The sequence below is a fragment of the Lepeophtheirus salmonis genome, chromosome 4, assembly GCF_016086655.4.
Source record: "Lepeophtheirus salmonis chromosome 4, UVic_Lsal_1.4, whole genome shotgun sequence".
NCBI lineage: Eukaryota > Metazoa > Arthropoda > Copepoda > Siphonostomatoida > Caligidae > Lepeophtheirus > Lepeophtheirus salmonis.
The window spans coordinates 37,238,638-37,264,977 of NC_052134.2; the positions used below are offsets into that span (position 1 = coordinate 37,238,638).

At 31.1% G+C, this 26,340-nt stretch overlaps 1 protein-coding gene across 4 annotated transcripts; it reads right to left on the reverse strand.

The window, feature by feature from the left end:
- Positions 1-4,214: 4,214 nt before the first annotated feature.
- LOC121115869 (uncharacterized) lies at positions 4,215-21,659 on the reverse strand. 4 transcript variants are annotated; one of them, XM_040710036.2, is made up of 4 exons: positions 21,405-21,659; positions 6,389-6,466; positions 5,935-6,310; positions 4,215-5,876 (listed from the first exon to the last, which is right to left on the reverse strand). In XM_040710036.2, exons 1-4 carry the CDS (start codon positions 21,564-21,566, stop codon positions 4,549-4,551), a joined length of 1,944 nt encoding a protein of 647 aa, XP_040565970.1. In that variant the 5' UTR covers positions 21,567-21,659; the 3' UTR covers positions 4,215-4,548. The 4 variants fall into 4 exon arrangements, 2 of the variants coding, with proteins under 2 accessions (XP_040565970.1, XP_040565971.1); XM_040710037.2 differs by lacking the exon at positions 21,405-21,659 and adding an exon at positions 8,586-8,859; XR_011779806.1 differs by lacking the exons at positions 4,215-5,876; positions 5,935-6,310; positions 6,389-6,466 and adding an exon at positions 19,656-20,025 and having other exon boundaries at positions 21,405-21,511; positions 21,565-21,654.
- Between the last annotated feature and the right edge of the window lie 4,681 nt (positions 21,660-26,340).

Below are 26,340 nucleotides of genomic sequence, written 5' to 3' on the forward strand. Positions count from 1 at the left end.
ATCCCATCTTCAGCTGGAGCCTCATTTTCGCCAATGCGCTTACCGATGTCGTTGGCCGATTCCTCTGATGCTCCTAAGGACAGGGACCTTTTCAATAAAGTGAGAAATATGAAGCATATTCCGCAGAGAATTATTTCTCAGCCTTCAAGCCGAGTTCAGACTTTTCTAGATGCACTCAAAAAGGCGAGTCACGTGTTTCTTAAAAACAGGGCAATCAAGCCAGCTTTATCTCCTACGTACCTTGGTCCATTCATAGTATTGTCTAAATCCGACAGGACTTTCAAAATAAACCTGGGTCACCGTGCAACATTGTATCGTTCGACCGTTTGAAGCCTCCTTTTGGTGTTCAAGATATTCTCCCTGCTTTTCAAAACTTATGTTATATACCCCAACAAGGATTTTCTCATTCATTTTACGCTTTTATTTCAATTTTCTCATTTTATGTTTTTATTTGAATGTTCTCATCTTTTTTTTTTTTTTTTTTTTTTTTACTTGATTGGTTGATTTTAGCTTGTTGTAGTATCTAGGGAGAGCATTGAAGGACCTCTTAGAGCTCTTCGTGTTTATATCAATAATATGTCTCATAGAATAACTCTAATAAAGTTTGTTGAAGTAAGATGACCAACCTGTGTTGACTTTTTCAAACATTATGAATATAAAATGGAGTTTGTGCATCTGCCCTTTATGTTTGCTCACGCCATTGAACCTAGGAGGCTGAAGTTTTACTTGATTGCCTTTTTCGAACCTGATATGGCTAAAACAGGGGTGCTGATTTTTTTTTTTTTTTTTTTTTTTTTTTGGGGGGTCATATAAGGGGTGGGGTGTTTATGCTACACCCAACACACAAAATTAGGAGTTTGAGTTATTTATCAAAAAGGGATTTGCTTCTCAAAAACAACTATACGAATAACTACTTTTTCTAAATTTATTCAAAATCAGAAAGTATAATATATTTTTTCAAAAAGCAAAACATGTCCAGTACTTCAAATGTTTAAAATATGGACACAATAAAGCTATGTGCACGCCCCTAAAGAACACTCCATATTGAGAATTGGAAAGAAATTTCAGAAGATCATTAGGACATAGGAAAATTAAATTTTTTAGAAAAAAAAATTCAAATATTAAATTTTTTGGGGGAAAAATTCAAAAGTCTACAGCTATTCACAAAAATATAAATTTGTTAGAAAAAAATTTAAAATATTATATTTTTGCTCGCCTGCATAATTTACTAGAATAAAAAAAAAATACCCCTATTTTTGCGTAAAATTTTTCTTAATAACCAAACAAAAATCTGGTAAAAATCAAAAATTCTTTCATTTTCCCAGCTCCAGCCCACCCTTTGCAAACGCCCTACAAATTGACTCTGAATAATAATAAAGTAAGTGCTTTATTATTGTGTTTTTTATCTAATTTTTATTGGTTTATACATATATGCAAATGCAAAATTAGGATTTAAATGGATATATTAAAAAAAAAAAAAAAAAAAAAACCACAATAATATCAGTGTTTTTAATTGGCATCAAGTAATATTCATGTATTTGCATGTATTGCATGTATTTGGTCTTTTTGATTCTTAAACCCTTTTGATTAATTTTTTTATCCATGACTGTTCGAAATTTATCAATTTTAAGTAGTATAAATATTAACTATTAGTTTCCCATTTATGGGGTACCCCATAATTATAATGCAATTTATAAGGTCATAGATGGTTTTCACAAAGTGGCATCATTATGGAAGTGGGCCATTAAGAAGCACAAATAAAATAATTATTTTTACCATACAGGGATCCAGCTGAGTAAAGGGTAAAAGTTTTTATTCGCACAACAAAGATATCTATGCAGTGCTGTTGCAACGAATTGGGTGGTGCGAATATTCCTAATTTTGCAGACAAATTGTCTGAGTACATTTTCCTTTCCTTCCTAATGTTGTAGCCATACCATGTTTATTTATTATGTTTTTTTGTATGACTAAAGAAAATGGTGAATTATTGGGGGGGGGACTTCAATGACATATCAAATTTTAATCTCATTGAAAGGCTCGAGATTGAGAGAGTTTTATTGGGGGAATATATATATATATATATATAGAAGAAAAGAATATGGCCCTAGAACCAAGTGCTTTCGTTTTATTAGAGGATTGGAAAATAAATGCATAAGGCGAGTTTTCGTGGGAAAATCTAGTAAGTCAGTGTTTTTGGCCAAATAAAAAGAAATATTGAACGAGAGGACATGAAGATTACGACTATACAGCTATAAAGTAGTCTTGGGTGTGGTTTGGTGTATTTTTCTCTATATTGGTTAAAGTGTAGGGTAATTGTCAGCAGTATTTACGGCAAGACTCATTAGGAGAGGATCTGTTTTTACTTTGGAAGGGAACTTGAGACCAAGAGACATTTTCTTTTTTAATATAGCGAGATAGGCAAAATGTGGGACCATTTAACCCGAATGATGTATGGGAAACATAAAAGATTTTTTAGAGTGTAGAGTTTCTATATATTTATACCAGCTCTGAAAGGGAAATAATTAATTAAATCATTACTAAATTGTAAAGTATTTTATATAAATTTAGATGTACCAAAAGCATCTCGTCAGATAGATTAATTTTAACAGTTAAGGATATGATAAATATGTTGTGAGATTGTAAAGATAGTATGAATTAAGTAAAATATATGTTGTTGTACGTGCGTACAAAAGAATATATAAATAGGTATATTTTCATGTATTTGGATATGATTCATATGTTAACTTATATAAGTCAAGAACCTTCGTTCAAAGTTGGTGTCATTTCATACTCAGTCATTCATAAAAAAAGCATGACATGACTGACACCACTAATTATAATTCTTGTCATATATTTAGCTAGAAGTTATTTAACAAGTTTAACTTACTGAAATGAACTAAGAAAAATAAGATATTATATATTAAATCTAAAATATTACGCCGATTCGAAAATGCGTTTACTTTTTGATTCCTCTTATATTTATTGATCTAATGGTTAACATATAATTATATACCTATATAAATCCATAAAATGGCAGTGAGTCCATATTTTTTTTTTTTTTAATTTATGGGTCCAATAAGACATTTTTATTGTGTTCATAAATATTTTGAATGCTGATTTAAATAAATTATTCAGATTGGATCGGAAACGTCTTTGTTTATTAGTAAGAAGGTTCAAATAATAAATTAGACTAACTAACAAGTCGTCTCGAAAATTGATAGCATGATTTTTATTTTAATATCCACAATCTCATCAAGTGTTACCGGGTGGTCCATTGAAATCTGAACACTTACTAATTCAATAATTAATTAAGGTTGAATGATAGAAAGTAATTCATATTACAATATATTAAAGCATAACCAATTAGTTACAAAACAAAATAAACCTAAGCTCTCAATTTATGTAAAAGTTGAGAAAATGAAAATTGAATGTGATTGATAAATTTCCATTCACGTACTCCAAGGAGTTGGGCGATTCCAGGATCACCGTCTACGACGTCAATAAGTCTGAAACGTTGAACGGGAAGAAGGGGTTTGTCAAAAAAGCCCAACTGAACCTGGAGGAGTAAAAGAAAGCAGCCAAAGCCAATCCCCTCAAGCCCATAAGTGTATATACAAGATATCTCAGGGTTTCACATCGGACTTTCCAAAGAGCTATAAACAAAGTGGGTGGAAAGAGCCTTGTGAGGGTGGAGAGGCACTTATGACACCAGCAATGAAAGAAACCCATCTATTCCGTTGCAAGACTCTTTTGAGTTCTTTTTAACTATTTTTTTGACACTTTTGGCCCACCTAAAGTCCTGATGCTAACCTCCTTGACTACTCCTTTTTGATACATACATGTCTAGCAGAAGGCCTGCAGTGTCCATCATCCAAACAGTGAGGCTCTCAAAGCCAATGTCAGCTAGCTCTGGCACGCCATGCCAGAGGACTACATCCTCAGCGGTTGCCAAACCTTCCACCACCGCCACTAAGAGCGGCTACATTAATGATTAAGAGAGCTCAGACATACATCTATTTATAGTAAGAATTTCGTTGAAATTCTATTGTTAATTAATAAATTATATCTTGTTGAAGTTTAAAATTCAAAGTGTCCAGATTGTAATGAACCACTCGGTATTTGTTTTAATTTTTAAAGCTCTTTTTTGTTATACATATGTCCCGTCAAACGCTCTCGATTGTTCTTCCAATGAATTTAATGATAGTTTTATATCATTAATGTTCATAAATGTCTATATTTCAACTTATTAATTAAAAGTAATTAATTTACTTAAGGAGGCTGATGACAAAAAATATTCAAAAACAATCTTGCCAAAAATATTTCTGTTATTAATAAAAGTTAGTGAATAGTTATATAAATAAATAATATGTAGATAAGGATAGCACCTTTGGAGACGGGGTTACAGGGAGAGGGGAGTCAGTCATTTTCACCTTCCTTCAAAATAATTGAAAGATGCATATATTTTCCCCACTTGCCCGGCCATGCTTTATAAGATGACCTTCCGACGAACCTGAGATGTAGCACCAGAAATAATGAGGTAATATTGTTTTATTCGCTATCCGATGACGACGAATTGGAATCATCAGAAGAGGAGGATGAACCTGACGATGACCCTGAAGAAGAAGAGTTGTCATCAGAAGAATCGTTATCACTTGACGAAGACAAATGTTCGTACTTTGGAGTGGTAGGCATTTCCGTTATAATTTGAGGAAGGGGCTCTAATCTAGGAATGATAAAACTATCCTCATCCTCACTTTCTGATCCACTGAGGGTTTCGAACTTTGGAATGATAGAAATTGAAGTGGTTTCTATACTTAGTGGTTTCTCTTTTTCGGCCAGAATGCTATTATTCTTGGAAGGCTCGCTTGAAACTTGGGAAGACGATTTGACAAAGGCAATTTTAGGTATGTTGCTCTTTGCCGTGGGGATTGGCTTATTATGACCGGTGTTCTGAATTGAAGCATTTGCAGAAATAGTATTGCTTATAGTTTTTTTCGAATGATGGCGAATATGATTATTTGATGGTGGAGGAAAATCCTTCCGACCAGAATCCTTCCCAGCTGCACTCTGACAAATAGTACTTAAATCTTTGGGGTTTGAAGTGATATTTGCACAATGGACTGTTGGCTTAGTCGAGGAACCGTTGGCTAAGAAACTGTTTGGATTCAACCTTCTAAGTTGACTCTTACTTAAAGCGACTGAGTTATTTGTAAATGAATTTGAGTGTTGGCTCATCCGCGGAATTGTAGTCTTAGGAGGTGGAGGGGGCATTAATATTGAGGGGGCTGTGTGTTCTTTGGTATGGAGTTGATTACGTGGAATTGGCTGAGTGGAAGCTTGGATATTTGACTTAGAAGAATGGTATGGTGGATTAGTTATCGACTCTCTATGAGAGGAAATTTCTGTTTCCTTGCGTTTTTCAATTATGTTTAAAGTATTTTTACTGTATGACGTAGAATCTGGGGATATTAGGTTATTTGTCTCTTTGATCACTCTAGACTCCCTCAACGGAACTTTACTTTTGTTTCGATGACTTTCCGCTGTCTTCACTGGACGAGGAACAAAAGAAGGAGCACTTTGGAACGTATTCATTTTGTTGAATAAAAATTCTAGATCACTGTTATGGGATGAGATACTGTTCCTTGTTGGACTGCTCCTTCCACAAGTCTCAACTACTGACGGGGATGTCTTTTTTTCTTTTGAGGGAATGTGACTATTTTTAGGCTTTACTAAGGGTTCTTCCTTTCTTTTTACCGGCTCCACATTTCCATCTGTAGGAGACGAGGTTTTAGGGATCACAAGTTTTAACTTAATTGGCTCTTTCTTAACATCCATGTCACGTAACATATGACTCTCACTTTTGCGTTTCTTCTCGTCTATATAAATAATTTTAAACAATTCGATTAGAAATAAACAAACAAGATATAAATATACCTTTGGATTTATTTTTATCCTTTGACTTGTAAAGTAAGGCAAGAGCATCCTGCGTGGAGAGCCGCTTGTATTTACGCTCAATTTCATATTGTTTCTTTTTGTCAGGGGTAATATGAGAAATGACGTCATCTTTCTTCACTTCATCTTTCGTTCGAGGTAGCTCTGTCTTTTTAGGAATCAAAGATTGCTTTATAATGGGCTCAGACCTTCTTGAAGGCTTAATTCTTGAAGACGAAACACGTGGTTTGTCTACTACTTCTATTTTGTTATTTTTTATCAATTCTAGCTTTTTATCTTCCTGAGATACTTTGTTCGAGGGTTGAGAAGAGGAGAGTTTTTTTGTTGTCTTTTGTTTCTTCTTGATAGTACATTGATCCTATATATTTATGATAGTTATTAAAAAATAACGAAGAAATACACTTACATCCATAATAATAATAAGAATAAATATTACCAGGATCTCCCCCAAAAAGTTTGACTCTTGAACTATTTTTCTTTTTAGATCCGTAGGTGCTGATCTTCGGTTATTGATCTGGAATGATTGTATTCTTACTTTGGTGACTAATTAATTAATAGGTTTTTTTTTACAAAATTAATATCTTCGTAAATACATTCATTATATACCATGAATTAATATATAAATTAAAATTGAATTATCAATTTCCCCATTTTTTTGACATATCCTAGATCTACTTAGTCATAGGTGATGATACGATCCGCATGTATGTAGTTATAGATACTGAATTCGATGAGCTTAATTATTTTCAAAACTTATGTAACCTCTTTTAACTCCCAAAAAAAATAATTTATATTACGTGATGTTGTGTTTTTGATTAAGTTTATTTATATAAAACTGTTAGAGTACTCCAGTTGTGCAGACATAGGTGTAAAACACGTACTCTGAAATTAACTGTCGCAGGGTGTATTACATACCAGAACAACCAAAAAAGTGAAACATGGCCTGAAAAGTCCCGGGATTAACAAAGAAAACACGTTTTTTCTTCGTTCAAAATTGACTTACTTTAATTATTACTATTTTTTAATATTCGTTATAATTAACAGAGTCACCACTCCATTTTTTCAGGCATTTATTAACTTGAACAGTATTTTCTCCCGTCAAGAAACAGTGTAAAATTAAAAAAACTAAATTATTTTTTATCAATTATTTTGTAAATAACAAAATTAGCGTCACACTTACCACAATAACTCACAAACTTAAGAACAAACTGTCATGAAATTTTAACAACTGTCTTTTGAAGGTTGAAACGAACTGAAAATGAGGTGAATTAAAAAATTGAGCTTTTTATGTGTGAAGCCTGGGACTTTTTTCCACATATGTTATATTAAATTATACAAAACACAAGTATATTATTAAACTTCCCAAATTAAAAAGAAATCCTATCCTAACTTTTTTAAATTAAAGATGATTAGATCCAAGTTTTATATAATTATGTTTAAATAGTAAAAAAAATGACGTAAATGGGATATGAAGTTAAGAATATATTATGAATGAAATATTCTTTTGGGAGATAAATACATTTAAACCATTTTTATTCTTATGATAGTAAAAATGTGCAACATAATTCTAAACTTCCTACCTCAGAGATGTCAATCAATAGTAAAATGGCTAGGAATTACTTTTTTCTTTTTTCTATACATTTTTATATTGAAATTGAATAAAACCCGCTGTTTTCATACACTCGGTAGCTTTTTTAATTTAATATGTAAAATACATGCGACAACAGCGCCCTCAATTAGTGTAAGTAATAGAAGGTGTCTACTATCTATGGGTTTATCTATCAATGAAATTTCAAGCTAGACATCCCCCTCCCTCCAAAAAACAAAAATCCTTTGGACGGTTCTGCTTTCATCATTCACTGCCTTTGCTTTTAAATTGTCTTTATTATTAATTCAGGAATAATCTACATAGTATGTAACAGCTCAAAAATAGATAGTAGATAAGTACATATTATATATAGTATAAGAAATTGTCAATTGAGTTCACTTTTCTTACAAAAGAAAACTAGACATGTGACATTTGACATAACAAAAATGGAGTAGTTTTTGATGTTTTAATTTGAAGGATGCTAACTCTACAACTATGATGTATCTCTACCTTCAGCAGCTGTACAAATGTTACACCAACAAATGTAATAATACTTCCTTTGACATGGAGGTATTTAGTGAATGTTTTCCCTTAATATCTCAAGAGCATTGATCATAAGAGAAAAGGAAGAGTGATAAATAGTACATTCCAAAATGTAGGATTAATACGAAGGGATTATAATGTACCATGTATTTTTATTATAACATGGCTGAATTTTTTAAAAAAGAAAATTTTTTGAGTTTCTATGTGTGTATAGGCGTAACGGAGCAATCCCCTATCCCGCCCGAGGTAGTGTCAGTTATATGGATCATGTTACATATATCATATGTAACACATCAGTAAATCTAAGCACATATATGTATAGGGGATTGGAATTTAATCTACCAACAAACTACGATAATAAACATATAACATGTTCTATTCCTGTTTACAAATTGTAATTTGTACATATATTAATGGTCATTGATTCTCAGCTAATAAATCAGTTTCATTTGTAGAAATGTTTTGGAACATCATAAATTAATTATATATATAAATGACTTACCTTAGAGGCAACTAGTGACATATTGCTTCTATGTGTAACAACACTATTTGATATTCACTTTTTCCACTATTTCACACTCAACATATAAATGTGGTTGTCATGTATGTATATAGAAATGATAGCTTCTCCATCAATCTAACTTGAAGATGCACAAAAACTCACCTACCCTCCTCATTGAGGAAATGATACTGAATGAATAGGTCAAAGGATATAGGCGCGTGTCGGTCAAATCCTTCTTCTTTCTTTTCTAATCGTCTTTAGAATGCGTGGGAAATATGGGTATGTTTTTGCGTGATGGGAAGGGTTGGGCCGGGAATTTTAGCTGGCTGTACGTCACCTCCCCCTCTCATTCATTCAGATATTTTTTAAATCATTTTCAATCATAAATTGAAAAACTTCGCAGACGTTGACTTTTAAAATTGCTGACAGGGAAGTACAGCAATACTAATAGACCATCTTGTGATTAAAAATTGGATTTTAAATAATATAGTATAAGAGTGATTTCTTTCGAATACCTGAGAGAGTGGGGGGGCTTTAATGTACTCTAAAACAAAATACCCCCTCCTCCAAAAAAAAATAATAAAGGAATTTTTGCTATTGAAAAAGATTTTTTTTTTCATGATGAAAAATTCTTACTCAAGATTAGGGTTAAAAATTTAATTTTTGTGAATCGCTATGAATTTTTGAAGTTTTTTTACAGAAATTTAATATTTGTAATATAATTTTCGATTTTTTTTTTTCAAAAAATTAACTTTTTGTGAATAGCTCTAGATTTTGATTTTTTTTTCCAAATAATTTAATATTATTTATTATTTTCCAAACAATATAATATTATTTATTATTTTCCAAACAATATAATATTTGAATTTTTTTTACAAGAAATTTAATTTTTCAAATTTATTTCAAAATTGTTTTATTTTCGATTTATTCTCAAAAAAATTATCAAAACCAAGGCCCTCCCCCACCCTCAAAATAAAATCCTATGGGCGTCCTTGCACTAGTTTTGGGTAAATTAATTTAAAGTTATCCGATCTCTTGTGTAGAATATTGGTACTCAAATAGGGTTATGCGTACCCCTTGTGTTTGTGGAGGCACTCCACAAGATACTTGAGACTTTGAAAAATACAAGTGGAATATCAATTTAACTAAAAATGCGTTGCTTTGGTTTGGGGGTAACTGGGTGAAAAAATATTCTACAAGTGGTACATTACAGAAAAAAGGTTGAGAGTCCCTGGTCTAGAATCGTGGTTCGTAAAACTTTTTACAGAGAATATATCAACATCTCCAAATACCATCATTTTTTTAAACTTTTAAAATTTGGCAATTTTTAACATAATGTTAAGAAAATATTTGATGATTTTCTCTTATACAGACATAATTGTTGACTTCTCTTTTTTATAAAAGCCCTATTATTTTTCTCAATGACCTTTTTTAAATTTAATAACTCCCCTCTCTACTTAAACCTACGCGTACCAGAGGGATGATGATTACAAAACGTTAAACATTTTGCATAAATTCATCGATGTATTATTCGTTTCACGAAATTTCGCGACAACAAAATTGTCATCCACATTTAGGAAGTGGCAAAAGTAGGATAGATCAATTCTTTATGGACATACATACATAGAAAATAAAGGCGGTTTACCATATCTATACTGCGTATACACGTGTAAGTGTATATATAGGCATAAATATACACTTGTCCTCAAAATTATTCATATCTGTGTTAATTTTTGTGATGGAACTAATGCTGTTGACCAAAATATGGGATCTTGCTTCAAATAACCCCTAGCAAAGGCCAGGCGATCGTCTACATGTTTTTTCCTGTGCAGTGGTGTCTTTCATGGCATACGTCCATGGAAATCTCCTATGTGCAAGACTCGCTCAATGGTGGACAGTGACACCTTCGTCCCTGCCAGGTCAAGCATTTCCATTCGAGTCTTAGTTGTTGTCCGGGGTTCTTGTTGATCTCTCGGCAAGTTTGGGGGACACCTTACGCTTCCTGCCACGCCTGTTGAGGTTTATATGAGTTTTTAACCTCGTGGGCTTATTAATTATGCTCTGGATGGTCGCCACAGAGACATTATACTGCTTTGGAATGGCCTTGTAGCCTTTTCCTTCACTGCAGGCATTCACAAGACGCTGACGCAAGTCCTCACTGAGTTTCTTCATCTTGACAATGATGATCAAAAATTGAGTGGGACGAGACGATTGTTTATACTCTTCTGGAAAGATGCTATTTCTGATCTTGTTTAACATTTCGTGATCAGAAGAGGTATTTATTCTGTTAAGATATATTGAAATAACTTTAAGATAAAGATCAATACGTTTGACACATTTTCATTTACATTATTGTCAAGGCTATGAATAATTTTGAGCATTGCATTTTTTGGTTATCCATCAATAAAATACACATGAAATCAAAAGTTCCTTGAGTATTGATACCATTCTTTCACTTGTTGGTAGATATAATTCATGAACAAAATTGACAAAAATTAAGAGGTGTATGAATAATTTTCAAAACAAGTGTATATGTATATATATTTATGAATATACAAGTATATAAACTTAGACGTTTACACGCACAATAAACGTAATAACCCGGCTTAAGTTGCGACTTTTACATGTAGATTGTAAGCACAGAATTAGAAGAAGCATTTTAAATTAAGGATTTACAATTTCTGTGATTATGATAACTCAACGATTCAATTTGTATAGTAAAAACTGAACAGCCTAAGATTTTTTATGTTTTAACAAACAACAATTTTCATATAATGGAGCAACGATTTTGTCTGTAATTTTAATTATGTAAATTATCTGTAGAATTTGTCATTTGACTAATGATTTTTTTAAAGGGGATGGGATTACTTTTGGACAAAACTATTAAAACTTATGTTATAAAAAATAAAATAAGACATGTTTATTATTTCTTTGACAACATTAAAGTCATCATTTAAAAATTTTAATTTTGACAACATAATTGACATTTTTGACAAGAACCGCTGCTTGTTACACAAAATATTATAAATTTGAGAAGACAGTTTCAATCCCCTCACCCCTGACCTGTGTTGAAAATGTACAGGGTGGACAAGGTAAATCCGGAATCATTTTAACGGCTAATTATGAGACTTGTTATTTGAGATAGAAAGATAATTTTTTATACATTTGAAAGCCACATTAAAATGATTATTCATAAAGAAAGCCTTTGTCCTGGATCACGATCTGTACACGGCACCTGAATACCTTGCATGCCTTTGCTACCTCGTGCGGATCCATGTCCTTCATTTTAGCAAAGATGGAGGTCTTCAAAGCCTCAACTGAGGTATAATTATTCTTGCAGGCGATCCTCTCTACCCTGCTCTACAAGTAAAAACTGCAGGGATTTAGGTCCGGGCTGTTGGCTGGCCAATAAAACGGAGATCCAAAATCAGCCACATTTTTGCACTAAGAGCTCTTGGACAATCTCGGCCGAATGAGGAGGAGCTGAGTCTTGCTAGAATGTATATGGCTTCCCATCAGTGACTTCGTTCATACATGATTTGACCATGTCTTTTTATACCTCCTTGGTCACCTTCAGGTCCTTTTGGAAGAATTGGGGGCATAACTTGTACCTCCGTGCTGATGACCGCCAGGACCATAACCGAAGCCAGATTCTTTGTTTTCATGACTGGTTGGATCTCATCAGGGTTCGGAGAGATCCATCTATCGTTTCTACGCTTATGCTTGGCGTCAATGGTGAAGATTTTCTCGTCCAAAAAAAGCTCACGTAAACACCTTTGGTCTTCATTTGGTTAATAAGAAACTTGCCTTTGCTCATTCTATCTGGCTTATTCTGTTCTGTTAGCAGATGCTTTTCCTCATCATCCAAGGCCTTAATCACGTCATAAACTGTTGATTTTGGATATTTGAAGAAGGAAATTATCTCTTGTGCAGAGTGTCCCGCGTGGCGATCTTCGATAATGGAAATTCTCCTGACTATTTCCATGCTTAAACGACGAGATACTCAAAAATATGTTATTAAATTCGACAGTCAACACATGAATAACAAGAATTAAATTTTTTATCAAATAAACTATTCTCATAATTAGCAGTTAAAGTTATTCGGATTTACCTTGTCCACCCTATATATAGTTTGTACTTCATCAAATTTCCAGATTCGTATCCAACTAATTACAGCCTTATATATTTATCAAGTATGGAACCGTTCACACTTTTTCCGTTCATTTTTGAAAAAACTTTGATCAAATTTTGCATTCTTCCTGTTCATATTTTTTAAACGTGACGAAGACACCCTAATCATTTTTTGCACAAATTTAGTTAGCTACGGAAAAGTTTTTTCTTCCCGGGACCTCAATTTTGAGATACGACAGATGAAGCCACTAAATTATTACGTAGTTATAGAGTAATTCATGAAACCCTTAGGGCACCATAGGCGACAAAATGGATTATTTTAGTTAATTAAATTTTGACAAAAATTTATCATGTGATACTTGTTCCACCACTTGGTTTTAGCTTTGGACCGTATTCTTTGGAGAAAAATGAGGGAAGAAATGAACACTGTTCAAAGATTTTTTTTTTTTTTTTGGTTGTTTAATTTTTGAACGCTCAGGCGTTCAAAAATGAACGCCTCATTTTTCACTCAAATTCAGGACTAATATTTATCCATCGTAAACTGCATGCTCAGATTTATATAAATATTTTCAAGAAAAAAGCCTTAAGTGATATAGCAGCTTCCTTATTACGTCATATTTTCTTACTTTTATATTACAAATACTATATTTAATAGTTAAAATATTCACAGCGTAACATGAAATAATTTAAGCTCAATATATATTATTCCTTTAGAACACTAATATGCAATAATGAATTAGGAGGAAGAGTTGGGATATAAATCAACAACTGACAAAAAAACAATAAATAGAAGTTGTTGATTCTGATTTTATCAAATTTCATATTCTACACATAAAATTGTTTATTACTCATAATTGGAATATCGCCGATCATATAAATATTAGAGTAATCATATTTTGATTTCCAAAAAAGAGGAGGAGAGAGTGTTGTTGTCAATTGCAATGTTAATAGAAATACACGGTTATACACTAACGTGTGTACGACTGATGTTTGACTTCCACCACACTTTTAATATTGACGTCATATTAGATGAGTGGTTGCGTGTTTTGTCAAAATAGGTTTTTCCTGCCCAGAAGGGGGTACGATACATTAAATTGAAAATTCTAGCAATAGTGAGGTCATTGACTATGATTGGTTGAGTGTTTTGTTACAATCTTCTTGTCTTGCATAACAGTCGGCACAATACATCAGATTAAAAATTCTAGGAAGCCGATTATATGATGGTCCAAACCTTGTATTTCTATTAACCTTGCTCAATTGGATATATTTTTTTATTTATTTAACAATTTTTGATATTGTCTTAGATAATGGCGTCGCTAGCAAGCACCTTTTTTTCTGGAGGGAGAGTTATATAAATAAAATAAACATTCATGTTTATAGTGTTAACCATTTCATGCCCCCTAATGATGAAAAGCTAGCGACGGAAGGCATAGAGAACCCCTTGTTGGATCATTTATAATTTTGAAGGGAAACAGATAGGCATTTCTTATTTGAGTCTGAGCATATAGCAAATGTCCTGGATCACTTAATGTGTGTTTTTTATTTTAGTCCTAAAATATTATTAAGTACTAAATAATTATCGTTTTTTTATACTTAAGGCCTGCAAATCATTTCGGCCTCGTATCGAGTGCATGAATGGCGAAGATGGCGGACATATTAAATGATTTTTTTTATTTTGTATCATAAGAACTTGTAAACAAAATTTCAAACCTCTACTTACTTTCCTAATTGATCAGGATGCAGTTAAAGGTGTTCCAGATTTAGCTGAACGACCCTGTATACTAAATTTAAATATAATTGTATGTATATAGATTATTTGGTCTATTTTCACTTCTGTGAATTGAGCCTTCATCCTTTCCCTAATCAGTTTGTATTTATAAAATGGTCTTTGTAAATTTAGGGAATAATTCTTAAATAATGATAATCATACTCTTACGATTAGTTGGTTCTCAAGCTTGTCAACTCCCGAAGAAAATTCTAGTCACGACCCTTACTCCTCCGAAAATTAAGAGTTCTACTCCTGGAATATAGATCTGAGCATGAGCCTTTATTCTTTGCTCCTAAGAGGGTGATACCAATCTTTTAGGGTCTCTTTTTCTTTTATCAAAAATGCATTTTTGATAAACCCTCATGTCCAATTATTTGTTGTAATTATATCAAAGTTCTTTCGTGGGACTATAGTTTGTACACGCCAAATGTCGTATATTATTTTTCATATCTTCGAAAAAAGCTAGAAAAATACTTATGTGTTAATATGTATGTACAATGTACATATATGAAGATTAATTAGCCAACTTTAAAAAGATCAAACGAGAGTTTATTGATACTATCCTTCAAACAAGATTAATTAAACTCCCCCCACACACACACACTCTTAAATGATGGGATCGAAGTAAGAATCTTCTTCATGATAATAAAGTTGTTGTTTAGATAGATAAATATTAAATAAATTATTCATAGGATTTATGGATTTCCTGAAATTCTAAAGCTCGACACATATTATTTACAAACTTGCAATCAGTGTCATAATCAAGAAAGAAAATAACATATTTTGGACCTCATTTTTTCATCCAGATATTTTAAACGCATAATATGTCAGACTGAGTAAAACAAAAAAACTTAGAACATCTTTATAAAACGCATTTATTTTTAATAAATTGTTATAAACATCAACAGAAACGTATCAAACTTATATGGCAATCTAAGCTGTAGCAGGGGTCCCTGAGTTACTTGACCCTTTGATAATATGGCTATTGTTATTTACATCATAAAAAAATTAAATAAAACTTTCTTTGTTATTAAGGATAAGTATTTGTCCTCCCCTTCACTCTCACCAAGTAAGAATCAAATTCTATCCCAAATTGAGGGGAAATCGGTACATCAAAGACCTCGCCTATTTCAAATCTCTGGCTACTGCCCTCCGTGTAATCTTTTTTTTTTTTTATTACTAAAAATCACATGAAATCTAAAATATGATCAAATTTATTTCCAAAGAAGATAAATGAATAAAAATGTATAATCATAAAAGAAAAAGTCTCGGGGACTAATCTTAAACTCATTTATGGTCAATGCTTCGTACATGTAACCATAATATCCCATCACAAATTTTTAATAATATGAAAAATGCATTTTACGACAAATTTTCATAAATAAACGATATAACTCTTTGTTTTTCAGCAATAGTGTTGATTGGTATACCAGTACTATAGAGATGAAATACTTGGGCGCTGAAGTATTAAAAATGGTACTTTATTTAGAAATACTTGAACGAGTACTTGCCATTCCACTTCGTCATATAAAAAAATTGGCCCTACTCCTTAAATTTGTTCTTTATAAAAAGAGCAAGGATTAAAATTTTCTTTTATAAATAAAATCCTTAAATTTCAGATATAGCCTTTCCCTCCAACCAAATATCATACAAACCCCACTTTACGCTCATGTTGATAGGGAATGAGCAAACTATATATGTTGCAGTTAAAGTAAGAAATCTGTTAATATGCATAATAACTAGATAATGTGCATAATAACTGAACAAAACTGTTAATGTGCATAATAGTTGAAAAAGATCGTTAAAGTGCAAAATGATTGAAATCATAAATTTCACAAGATCCTTTCCAGAGACACAAATTGATGCTCGGCCCATGAGATATGCATCATTTCCACAGGGCTTGATTTAGATTCAGTACCTTCGTCAATTCATCTATTAGAATCAGGGACACCATCCACTGTTGATATCCCAACCCACAGGTCTTTTTGCTTGCTAGCACAACTAACAGACGGATTGGAACATACCGCCAATTCATATAATACCACTAGAGACCGCATCCACTATAGATACGGTTGATAAAACAACCCGTGGCCCGGAATGTTCATTTGGAAAATCCATATCCTTCTAGATTTAATAATCAATATGGAAAGGAACAAATATTTCTTTGCTTCTATCACTACTCAGCAAATGGAGGTGTAAGACTTGATAAATATAGTATCAAGAATAATGCAGTCAAAATGCTCTCTGTATTCATAATAAATTTTGTAACAGAAAAGTAGGATCAGGTTTGACAAAGTGATAAGCGGAAAAGCTTATATAAGGAAGACTGTATTACTCATCTAAGAAGCATATCAAAATTGAATGGTGCATTATAAGTATTTTTAGTATATTAAAGATAAGTCTAATGATATTTTATAATTATCTATTGATGTTGTTTCCCCAGTTTTTCTCAGTCATCGGTATACATATGTACATAGTATTTACAACTGTGTTGTAAGATGAAGTACTTATTCGGAAAATCAGGGGCGTCCGAAGGAAGTGGAAGGTTTTATACTACCCCCCCATCCAAAAAAAAAAAAATATTTTTGTCTTGGACTAGGAAAACTCTGAAAGAAAATAAATTAATGAGAAAACGGCGGTAAAAATTTTCAAGATTTTTTTCTAATTTTTTTTTTTTTTTAACCTCCCCCACCCCTGTCCCTAAATATATATATATAATCTTGTTGACGCCCTTGAAAATGAACATCTTTGTTCTAATTTACTCAAAAAATTCAAATACAAGAAGCACATTTGATGAAATGTTTAGCCAATCCCATCAACTTGCGGCCTGCTTCCCGAATTCGTACCTTATAAATGTTGTGATTGAATCCAAGGCCCTAAGTGAAGCAAATATAATTATATATCATTCAGTTCCTATTTATAGATTTCCAAACCATTTCCAGAGTAATGCCCCTACTATAGACGATCATAAATCGGATGAAAATTGTCTTAAATACGATTTTTGATACATTTATCAAATTTAAATCTTATAGCTATTTTCTCCTCAATTAATTTGTGAATCAAGGATCCTTTAATATGGTCGATAATTAACTAAACACTCATCCTTGAAACCCCCAATGAGATAGGGCTACAAAGCCTGAACTGTTGATTCTTCAACCGAATGTATATAAAATACATTTCAATCTGGGAAAAGGTAAAGAAATATATAGGAATATATGTACATTTTTCAAAGGCAATTTGGTGATGTGACTGGTGTAGTTGGACCCAAGGCAACAGGAGGAGAAAAAATGGCACAATGTTTGACTCCACTTATTATTATTTATCTGTTTTCTTACCGTGAGCTTACTAATAAGCAAGTTTCACTCTTGTATGACCAATTAACATCTCCAACACTGTATACCTGTCGCTATTAATCTATTAATATCAACATTTGGATACTTGGACGAAACAAAAAGTGCAATTTACCTGACTAAATTCTTGCTTTTATATTGATTTTTTTCATTAGAAAGAGAGTGTTGACGTCACGTTGTGTTTTAAATTATATACTTTTATTACTATGGTACCATAACAAGGAACATTTTTCCAAATAAAAAAAAAAACATGCAACCCTGTATACGTAAGAAACCGAAAAAGGGTCAATATCAACTAGTAGTTTGACCATTCTTCCCAACTATGGAATTATTATCCAATCACTGTTGAGAATTGTTCACAACTTAACAATAGCTAATTATAATTCAGCCAATCAACAGTCAGAACACATTAGGAGAGAAAAAGCTTAAACTTCGATTGCAGACAATGAAATACGGTGCACATTTTTGTATTAGTGAGGTAACGCCGTGCCAAATCTTGTTATATTTTACCTAAAAAATATTTATATTTTTTATTTCCAGATTATCTTAATATGTATAAAACAAACGAATGGTGGATATGAAATTAATGAGACTCATATGGTTTACAAATTGTTCTCAAATTTGTTTTTTATTTACATAATTTCAGGAAGTAAATAATTCCTGGCCTATGCCATAGATATATAGTTTACGGCAGACCATAGGGTGGGGGGTGATCCTTATTTTTATATAAGTAGGCCTACATGTATTACGTACGAATAACACTTGGACCTTTAATATTCAACTCTACCTATGCCCTATAACGTGAGTGGACAATTGGGGAAAAAAATCCGCCGCGCGACCATTTGGGACATTTGCCGAAAAAGGATATTGAATAATTGTGCAACTCCATATAGCCACATAAAGGAACATAAAAAAAATTGATATATCCGATTGTATATTTTAATTCAATTTAAAATGATTATATGATAATTGTGTAATTTTCGTATGCTATATATGTCATTTGGTAGATTAATTATCATTATTTCAATGTCGGTTTTAAAGGAGAGGGCCTTATATTTAGTTATTAGTAAAATTTAATATTAAAATATCAATAAATTTTGATTCATGTTCATTTTTTATTTAATATCTTTTATTTTAGAGTTTTTATTTGTAATTAACTTATATTTTAAGTCCATTTGTAAATCGATTTATCCATTAAAAACCGAAAAATTCTTGAATTTCCATGGAAACTCTTGACAAGATGTAAAAAGAGGACAATTCCGGGGGAAATATAACCTGGTTGATACCCTAATACAAATAGGATTTAGAAAATTTAGAACTTCTTTCCTCTTGTTTCAGAGACAAAGACAATAATTATGGTTCATTGGCAAATATTTTAGTTTACGCAAATATTTTTGTAGTTCTTGAACAGTAGATCTTGGCAACTCTGCAATTATACATTTCAATACTTGATTTTTTAGATAAATTTCTAAAGAGTATTCTGGTTGTGTGTTAGAAGTTAGAATATACGTATGAATATGTAATTCAACGATAAAACTTGTTCGTAAAATTCTTCTTTTTTTTAAAAAGTTTTTACTAGTTTTTTTATCAAAAAGAAAAATCAAGTAAATTAAAATCAACTTGGTTTTTAATCATGAAAACGGAAGTTTTATACCATACACACAACCTCTCTTTGAAATGTATTTTTGAAATTGGGAGAAACAAAGTAAACTTTGTTAGTTATTACTAGACTTAGAGTTTTTGAGCAATTTTTTTAACCAAATTGAGCATAAAATAGCTCTAAAATTTTTAAAAATGAGCACCCAAATCAAACGATTTGTATTTGAAGAAAAAAACAGTTTTATAAGAATAATTTAAAGTAATTAGTTTTGTTTTATTTTTATCATAATTCATTCGTAAATTTTGCTATATTATATCACTGAATCAATATTTTAGAAAGATTTTCTTCCTTTAATGTTTGCTTTCGATTATTATTGATCGTTTTAAACATACTAGAAGTCATCCACACGAATAGTTGAAGGAAATTTGAAATTGGCAAAATCTTCAAGAATCTTGTAAGATGGAGGCATCTCGCAATCAGCCCCACTGATATTAAGTCCAACCTTTCGCATAAATGGATGATCAATTTGGTGAAAATGTATTTCTCATTTATTGCAAAATTCAATGGGGATAATTCAACAGTCTATTTTACCTATAAAAAGAGAGCCCAATAAAGGAAATTTTTGTCAGATATATTTTTCCTCGAAAAATATTATCAAATAATGATAGAAAGCTGTTCTGTAATCTAACTAGAACCCAAATTTTCTATATGCATTTCATACCAGCTTAGAAAAATTAGAATTTTCACACAAAAAAAGAGCAAAATGAGCGGGTTTTTTTTGTGAACAATTTTTGAGTGATTGATCGATGATTCAATCATCTTAAGCATAGTTATTACTTATAACATATTTGTTTTTCAATTTGAACAATAATTTATAGTGTATACACAAGGGTGCAGCAAAGCAGCATATTTTTTAAAGCTGCAATCCCCACTCTTCAGGGATTGTTAAGAAGGGAATAAAGAAGATTTGAGTAAAATTTCAAGGAATATGGAGTTCATTTACTCTTCAACATTTTGATTACTATTTTTAAGAGTGCTTGTATAATTAGATGAATGTTTATAAAATATTGATTGTTTTTATGAATGATGTAAATATAATTAGAATAAGGTATTTTGTGGTCGTTCTGTTTTGATTATGCTGTTCTATTCTGCAACATCACTATTAATATTGCATATTAATTACACATATCATAGTATAGCCTTAAATAAAATAATACATACTTGCTAATACAAGCATAAATAAACAAATTAATAAGTAGATGACAAAGTAAGATGATGAATGGCCCCTCTACGGAACCTATGTTTGTGTTAGTTCCATCGCACCCAACACATAGAATGGATTCGTGGATCGGAGTTTTCTCAACTTAAAACTCTTGAACTGTTTTTTAAATCTCCTTTCCATGTCCATGTAGTGTATTGAGACATTAAAAAAAAATGTACATGTGTAAATGTAAAGTACTGTTTTAGTTTCTATCTTAATAGTACATATAAATAGCTGTAACTCCCATCTATTTATCAGAGTAGTGTCGTGTAACAATAATGTCTATAATATACTTGTTTATATATAATTCCTTTTAGTCTCATTCCTCTACGCATTCTTCTTGTTTCTCTCGGTCGTCCTGGATTCTCGGTATTGAATAGTTTGTGTCTTTCAACCTCGACAAGACACAACAGTCCAGACTTAGGTGTCACATGGGTAATATACATACACATTGTCTGGGTTCACCAAGATAACATCTTTTTGCAATATTTTTGAACTCCATTTATTTGTTTTTTCATTTTTTGTTATTACTTTAGTTGCTGTCATTTTACCATCAAAATAAAGAGACGTTATGTCTTCTAAAATTTTCAATTGCTTTGTCCCATATCTCTGAGGAGTATTTTGCAACCAATTTAATAATCAATGTCAGATCGGCGAACTTACCATAATCAGATTTACATATATTAACAGCAGCTTTATAGCATGTTACCTTTTGAAGGAAGCTTGTGCAAAACCAAACGTCAGTGTGTGGATGACCTTGTTGGTACAGATTTTGCCATTTTGTTGGATAAATCACTTTTAATAAGTATATTTTCCCTGAGAAAAACGAAAAAAAGATCACAAAAATAACAAACAAAGTAATGTCCAACATGCAAATGAAAGAGACTAATTAACTGCGTAGTAATTTTGAAAAGACAAATATATTTTGGACCTTGTGTTTGTATACACGTATAACTGCTTGAATTTCAAATGAAAATGCTGCAAACTATCACCCTGAAATTTGGCATGGATGCATATGTATGTATTAGAAACAATGTATGAAACGTGCAGCCTCGAGAAAAAAAATTATCAACTATACTATACACTACATAATACATAAATAATTTAAAATAAGTACTTAAATATCAAATACCTAGTCTTGACATGCAATTTATAAACTGTATTAATATTGATTATTTAATTTGATTTGAGACTAAAAATTAAATGAGTTTCACAATCTCTATTCTACATAAGGTAAACTGTTGCAATATTAAATAAGTGTTTTTAATATTAATTTGAATAATAAATATATTTACTAGCAAAAATATATCTTTAATTCTGGAATATATAAAATAATATCTGAAAAAATTTAATAGTTCATTCAGAGCAGTATGAATGACTTTTAATCCAAGTATTGATTGAACAATACCCTTTTACACATTATTTATTATAATTAGGACATATGTCATATAAATATAAATCGTCACCATTTTTACAGTTGATGAAGTCACATTGTTTTGGTTTTTTTCTTCGAATAAAGTTTCAATCTGCCATCATTCCCGTAGATAATGGAATTCGAGAATCTCTTGTTGAAGATAAAGTATCTCGGATCCCTTCTTTTGTCCTAATTTTTAGGGAACATGGAAGTATTTATGTCTTTAATGAATGAAGATCGATCGTGCATATGAAAAGCACATCTAAATGAAAAATGTGTCCCTCCATTTATCCAATTGTTTGTGTGTATTATGTTTCAACATTAAATAAAACTAATGTATCATATTCATGCTGTAACAATTCTAAGTCAACATCTATTTTATCACAAATTGATAAATATAACTTTTATGATTATCTGAATCCTCTTGAGTGACTTTTTTGATTTTTTCCCATCGATATATATTTGATCTAAATTAGTTAAAAATTACGGGTTTTTAAAAACATCCATAAGCCGAAAATAACGATCGAAATCACTAATTTGATTATATATATTTCATTCATAAAACTAACCTTCTAAGGGCCTTTGAAAAATTATTAGTGTAATTAAGGTCAACATAAATGCACTAATACCCACCATGATCAAAAGACATAAAAAAGATTGTATTTCTCTATAATCAAAATGTAAACCTAGACTTGAAAATAGACAAAAAAGGTTTCACAAATGACAAACTACTTTTAAAATACAATACAGTTAAAAGAAATATAAGATATCTGACCTTTTTGAGGGCATGAAACTTTCCCATAGAGTTGTCCCCAAACATACGTAACGAAATAAACCAAATTAGATACTTACGCGAGTGTCGAAAAAAAAAATTAGAAGTGTTTCTGTCGTCATTAAATATGTATTCACATTTATTCAAATAATAAATTAATTGATGGAATTAAACATTTACAAGGAATTTACATTAATATTTGTTTTACATGTTAATGAAGTTGGAGCCAGGTCCTCATTCTAAATTAAAATGAATGAATATATATTCTTTGATAAATATCACTAAAGACCATAATTATTTTTTACAAACGTAGTTACATATTCAAATGTCATTGTATCATACTACAAAAATACACATAAAATTCATTGAAAGATCCTACAAGTCCCTTGTTATGGTTCTTATAACTTGGCTTGATACATTGGAAGTATGAATAAACGGTCTTAGATGAACAACTTCAAGAATTCGAGTCCTTTAGGTAACTACGTAATGCAGCCTGTTTCATTCTCTTTGGACAAGAAAGAAGGTTTATGAAGAGACGAAGACCATAGTTCTATTGTGATTTCAGATTGCTCCAACTGTACTCAGCTTTAGTTTGCCTCACACTCTCCAACGACTCGACCTTTGATTACCTGCCCGAATCCTGTCAGTAGTTTGTCGCGCCGCAGGAAACCAGTTCTTCTTCTGACACATCCTGGATCATAACGAAGTGGAAATTGCTGCTCTTGCCGACTATTATGCAAATGTTTGTCTGTAAAACCAAGAGTTGTGTCCAATATGAATAATCCATCATATTTAATGATATTATAATTAATAACGGAGAAAAGTGATTAGCACTTCTTCTATTAGAAGTACTGTCGTAATTGTTTATTTTTCTTTTATCTAAATATTTATTTTATTTGTGATAGGTATTATATCAGTTTAAAAGAATCTCGCCATTTTTTTCATTTAGACACTTTTCCTTTTTTTTCTCCTGCCATTTTTTCCTTGAAATTTTTTTCTAAAATCAAGATATACAGAAGTGTTTTAAAAACGTTGCCATGTAAGTGTACACATTGGACAATAATCTACTTGAACATAGATGGGGTTGCCCGTGGGAAAACATAAATTCTAAATTTCACAGAGAAAGGAAATAAATCTAGGAAGAGCTCGAAAAAGAAAAAGGGGGAATCCCAGGTTCTGACGAGGAACGAGTAAATTTTTTTTTTTTTTTTTTCATAAAACTCGATTACTAATTTACGAGCTTTACTCGTGACACATCACTATTGATCTTGTTCTAAATAAGTAATTTATTTAAAATCATAAATGTAACTCTTTTGAGTCAATATATTCAATATAATATATGTAGAGTGTTCCATCATTAAATGAGCGTTTTCAGCCTATAACAATCTCTACTAATTTTTCTACTCTAAATGCCGGTATGGCTAAAACTTTTATTCACCACAAATGTCAAGAGTATACCATAGGGTATTATAAAAAATGAATTTACAAAAGCCCAAAAGGGTGGCACTTGCGTTAGAAAAAAAGTAATCTATCCTGTATATGAGGCATATTGTATGTATGCTTTTATAAACGAACCCGCCGTATTCAGATAGTTTGTTATAAATACTTTAATTCTTTGCCTAATTTTGTTCAATTTTACCGCTAGACATGATATAATATTTTTTATGAAAACTTTAAAGAATAAAAATATGTTTAATTATGAAAAATTTAAAGCACCCAATAATAATTCAATTAATAGCAAATAACTAAAAAGTTGATATTTCAAAATCGAAGCAAGACGAATAAGTATCATAAATGCTTAGTAATGCTCCATGAACCATTATAAAATATATTTAGTATATTTTTTTAGCGAAATAATGGCTTTTGTAAGATTGCCATGGAGCTAAGTAACGTCTAGATACTTTATTACTTCATCGAATATTATTTTTATTTTTATAAATTTAATATGTAGGATAAACACTTCAATTTTGATCAAATTGACACTGCTCCAATGTAATCAATATATTCCATACAAAGGTAAAATAAAAAATATGCTTATATAATTGTATGATACAATTGAAGACAAAGATAATGTTCATCATATATCATAATTTCAATAAATCAAATTACAGGTAAAATTATTGAAGAGTAGGAAAGTTTTACGCAATATTTTTTTAACAATCTTTGATAGAAAATTTCGAAAGTAAAATCGAAAAGTATGTAATTTTTGTACTTCAAATTTCACAAAACATAATTATCATTGAGATAAAATAATCAAACCATTTGATTTTTCTTCAATTTCTCAATATAACATTTAATCTTTGTTTCATCCTCATGTGAAGAAGACATTTTTTTTTTTAATGTGATAGTCTTTCGTCAAAAAATGGTAAGAATGAATGGTTCTCATTAGCAAAAAATATAAACGAGAGTAGGAATTACATAACAATGGATTCTGTGCCCACAAGATGAGTTATAGCCCGAAGTACATCTTTTCAACATTTTCTATATTCCTCAATCAAAATATTGAAGGAATCATACTATAATGAGTAATTTGGAATGTTTTAGAAGATAGGGTGACTATTGGACAACAACTTCAAGTATACATTAGGTTATTGCTATTAACAGGTGTCTATCGATCTTGTGGTGAGCCTACTCCAAGTCTTCGGAACCAGGAGAATAGTAAGGCCACAATGCCACTGAAAGACTTCCAGACATACCTAATTATACCAATTTTGCACCTTTAAAAAAGACTGTAAAACAAGTTTTTCATGGAAAAATACATCTGTAAAGCAAAAAATAAGATTGATACATATTGTCCAACATGTTCAAGCTCTTTATAGCTTAGTTGTATTTAGTTTTCAATTGGTCTTTTCATATTTTTTATTAATAAATTAAAGAAATATAGGAAATTTTTTATGCAACTTGGAATTATATCTGATTTTGATATTGTAATTTTTCATATAGAATTAATTTATATTTAATTTAAAAAAGTTAAATATAATGTGGTTCTGAAATTCAATATAAACTTTTGGAAATTTTAAATAAAGAAAGTGGATGGTAAATTTAGGAATACATAATTGTTATGGTTAATTATAATGAATAATTTTGGATTATTTTCCTTTTTAGAGCTCTCTCAAATGGATGTCCATTTAAGCTGTTTTGGAGTGTTGTCTTTCGAAGAAATGGAATTGAAACGAAGTTATGACTATTTTCGATCTTTTGATCAAGTGTTCGGCCCAAACAAAAAGATTCAGGGGGCAATGATTTGTGATTCTTGGAAGATACCTATTTATTTTGATTTTGAAAAACCAATGCCTATTGAAAATAAAATTATTATTAAAAAAATAGAAGAAAATGGAATATCTGTAGTGGCCATGGTATCTCATATGGGCCCCTCAAATGTTTGATTAGATAAGACATGGGAAATATCTGAAGAATCTCCTTATATTTGGATTCCATTCAATACATCCAAAAAGATTT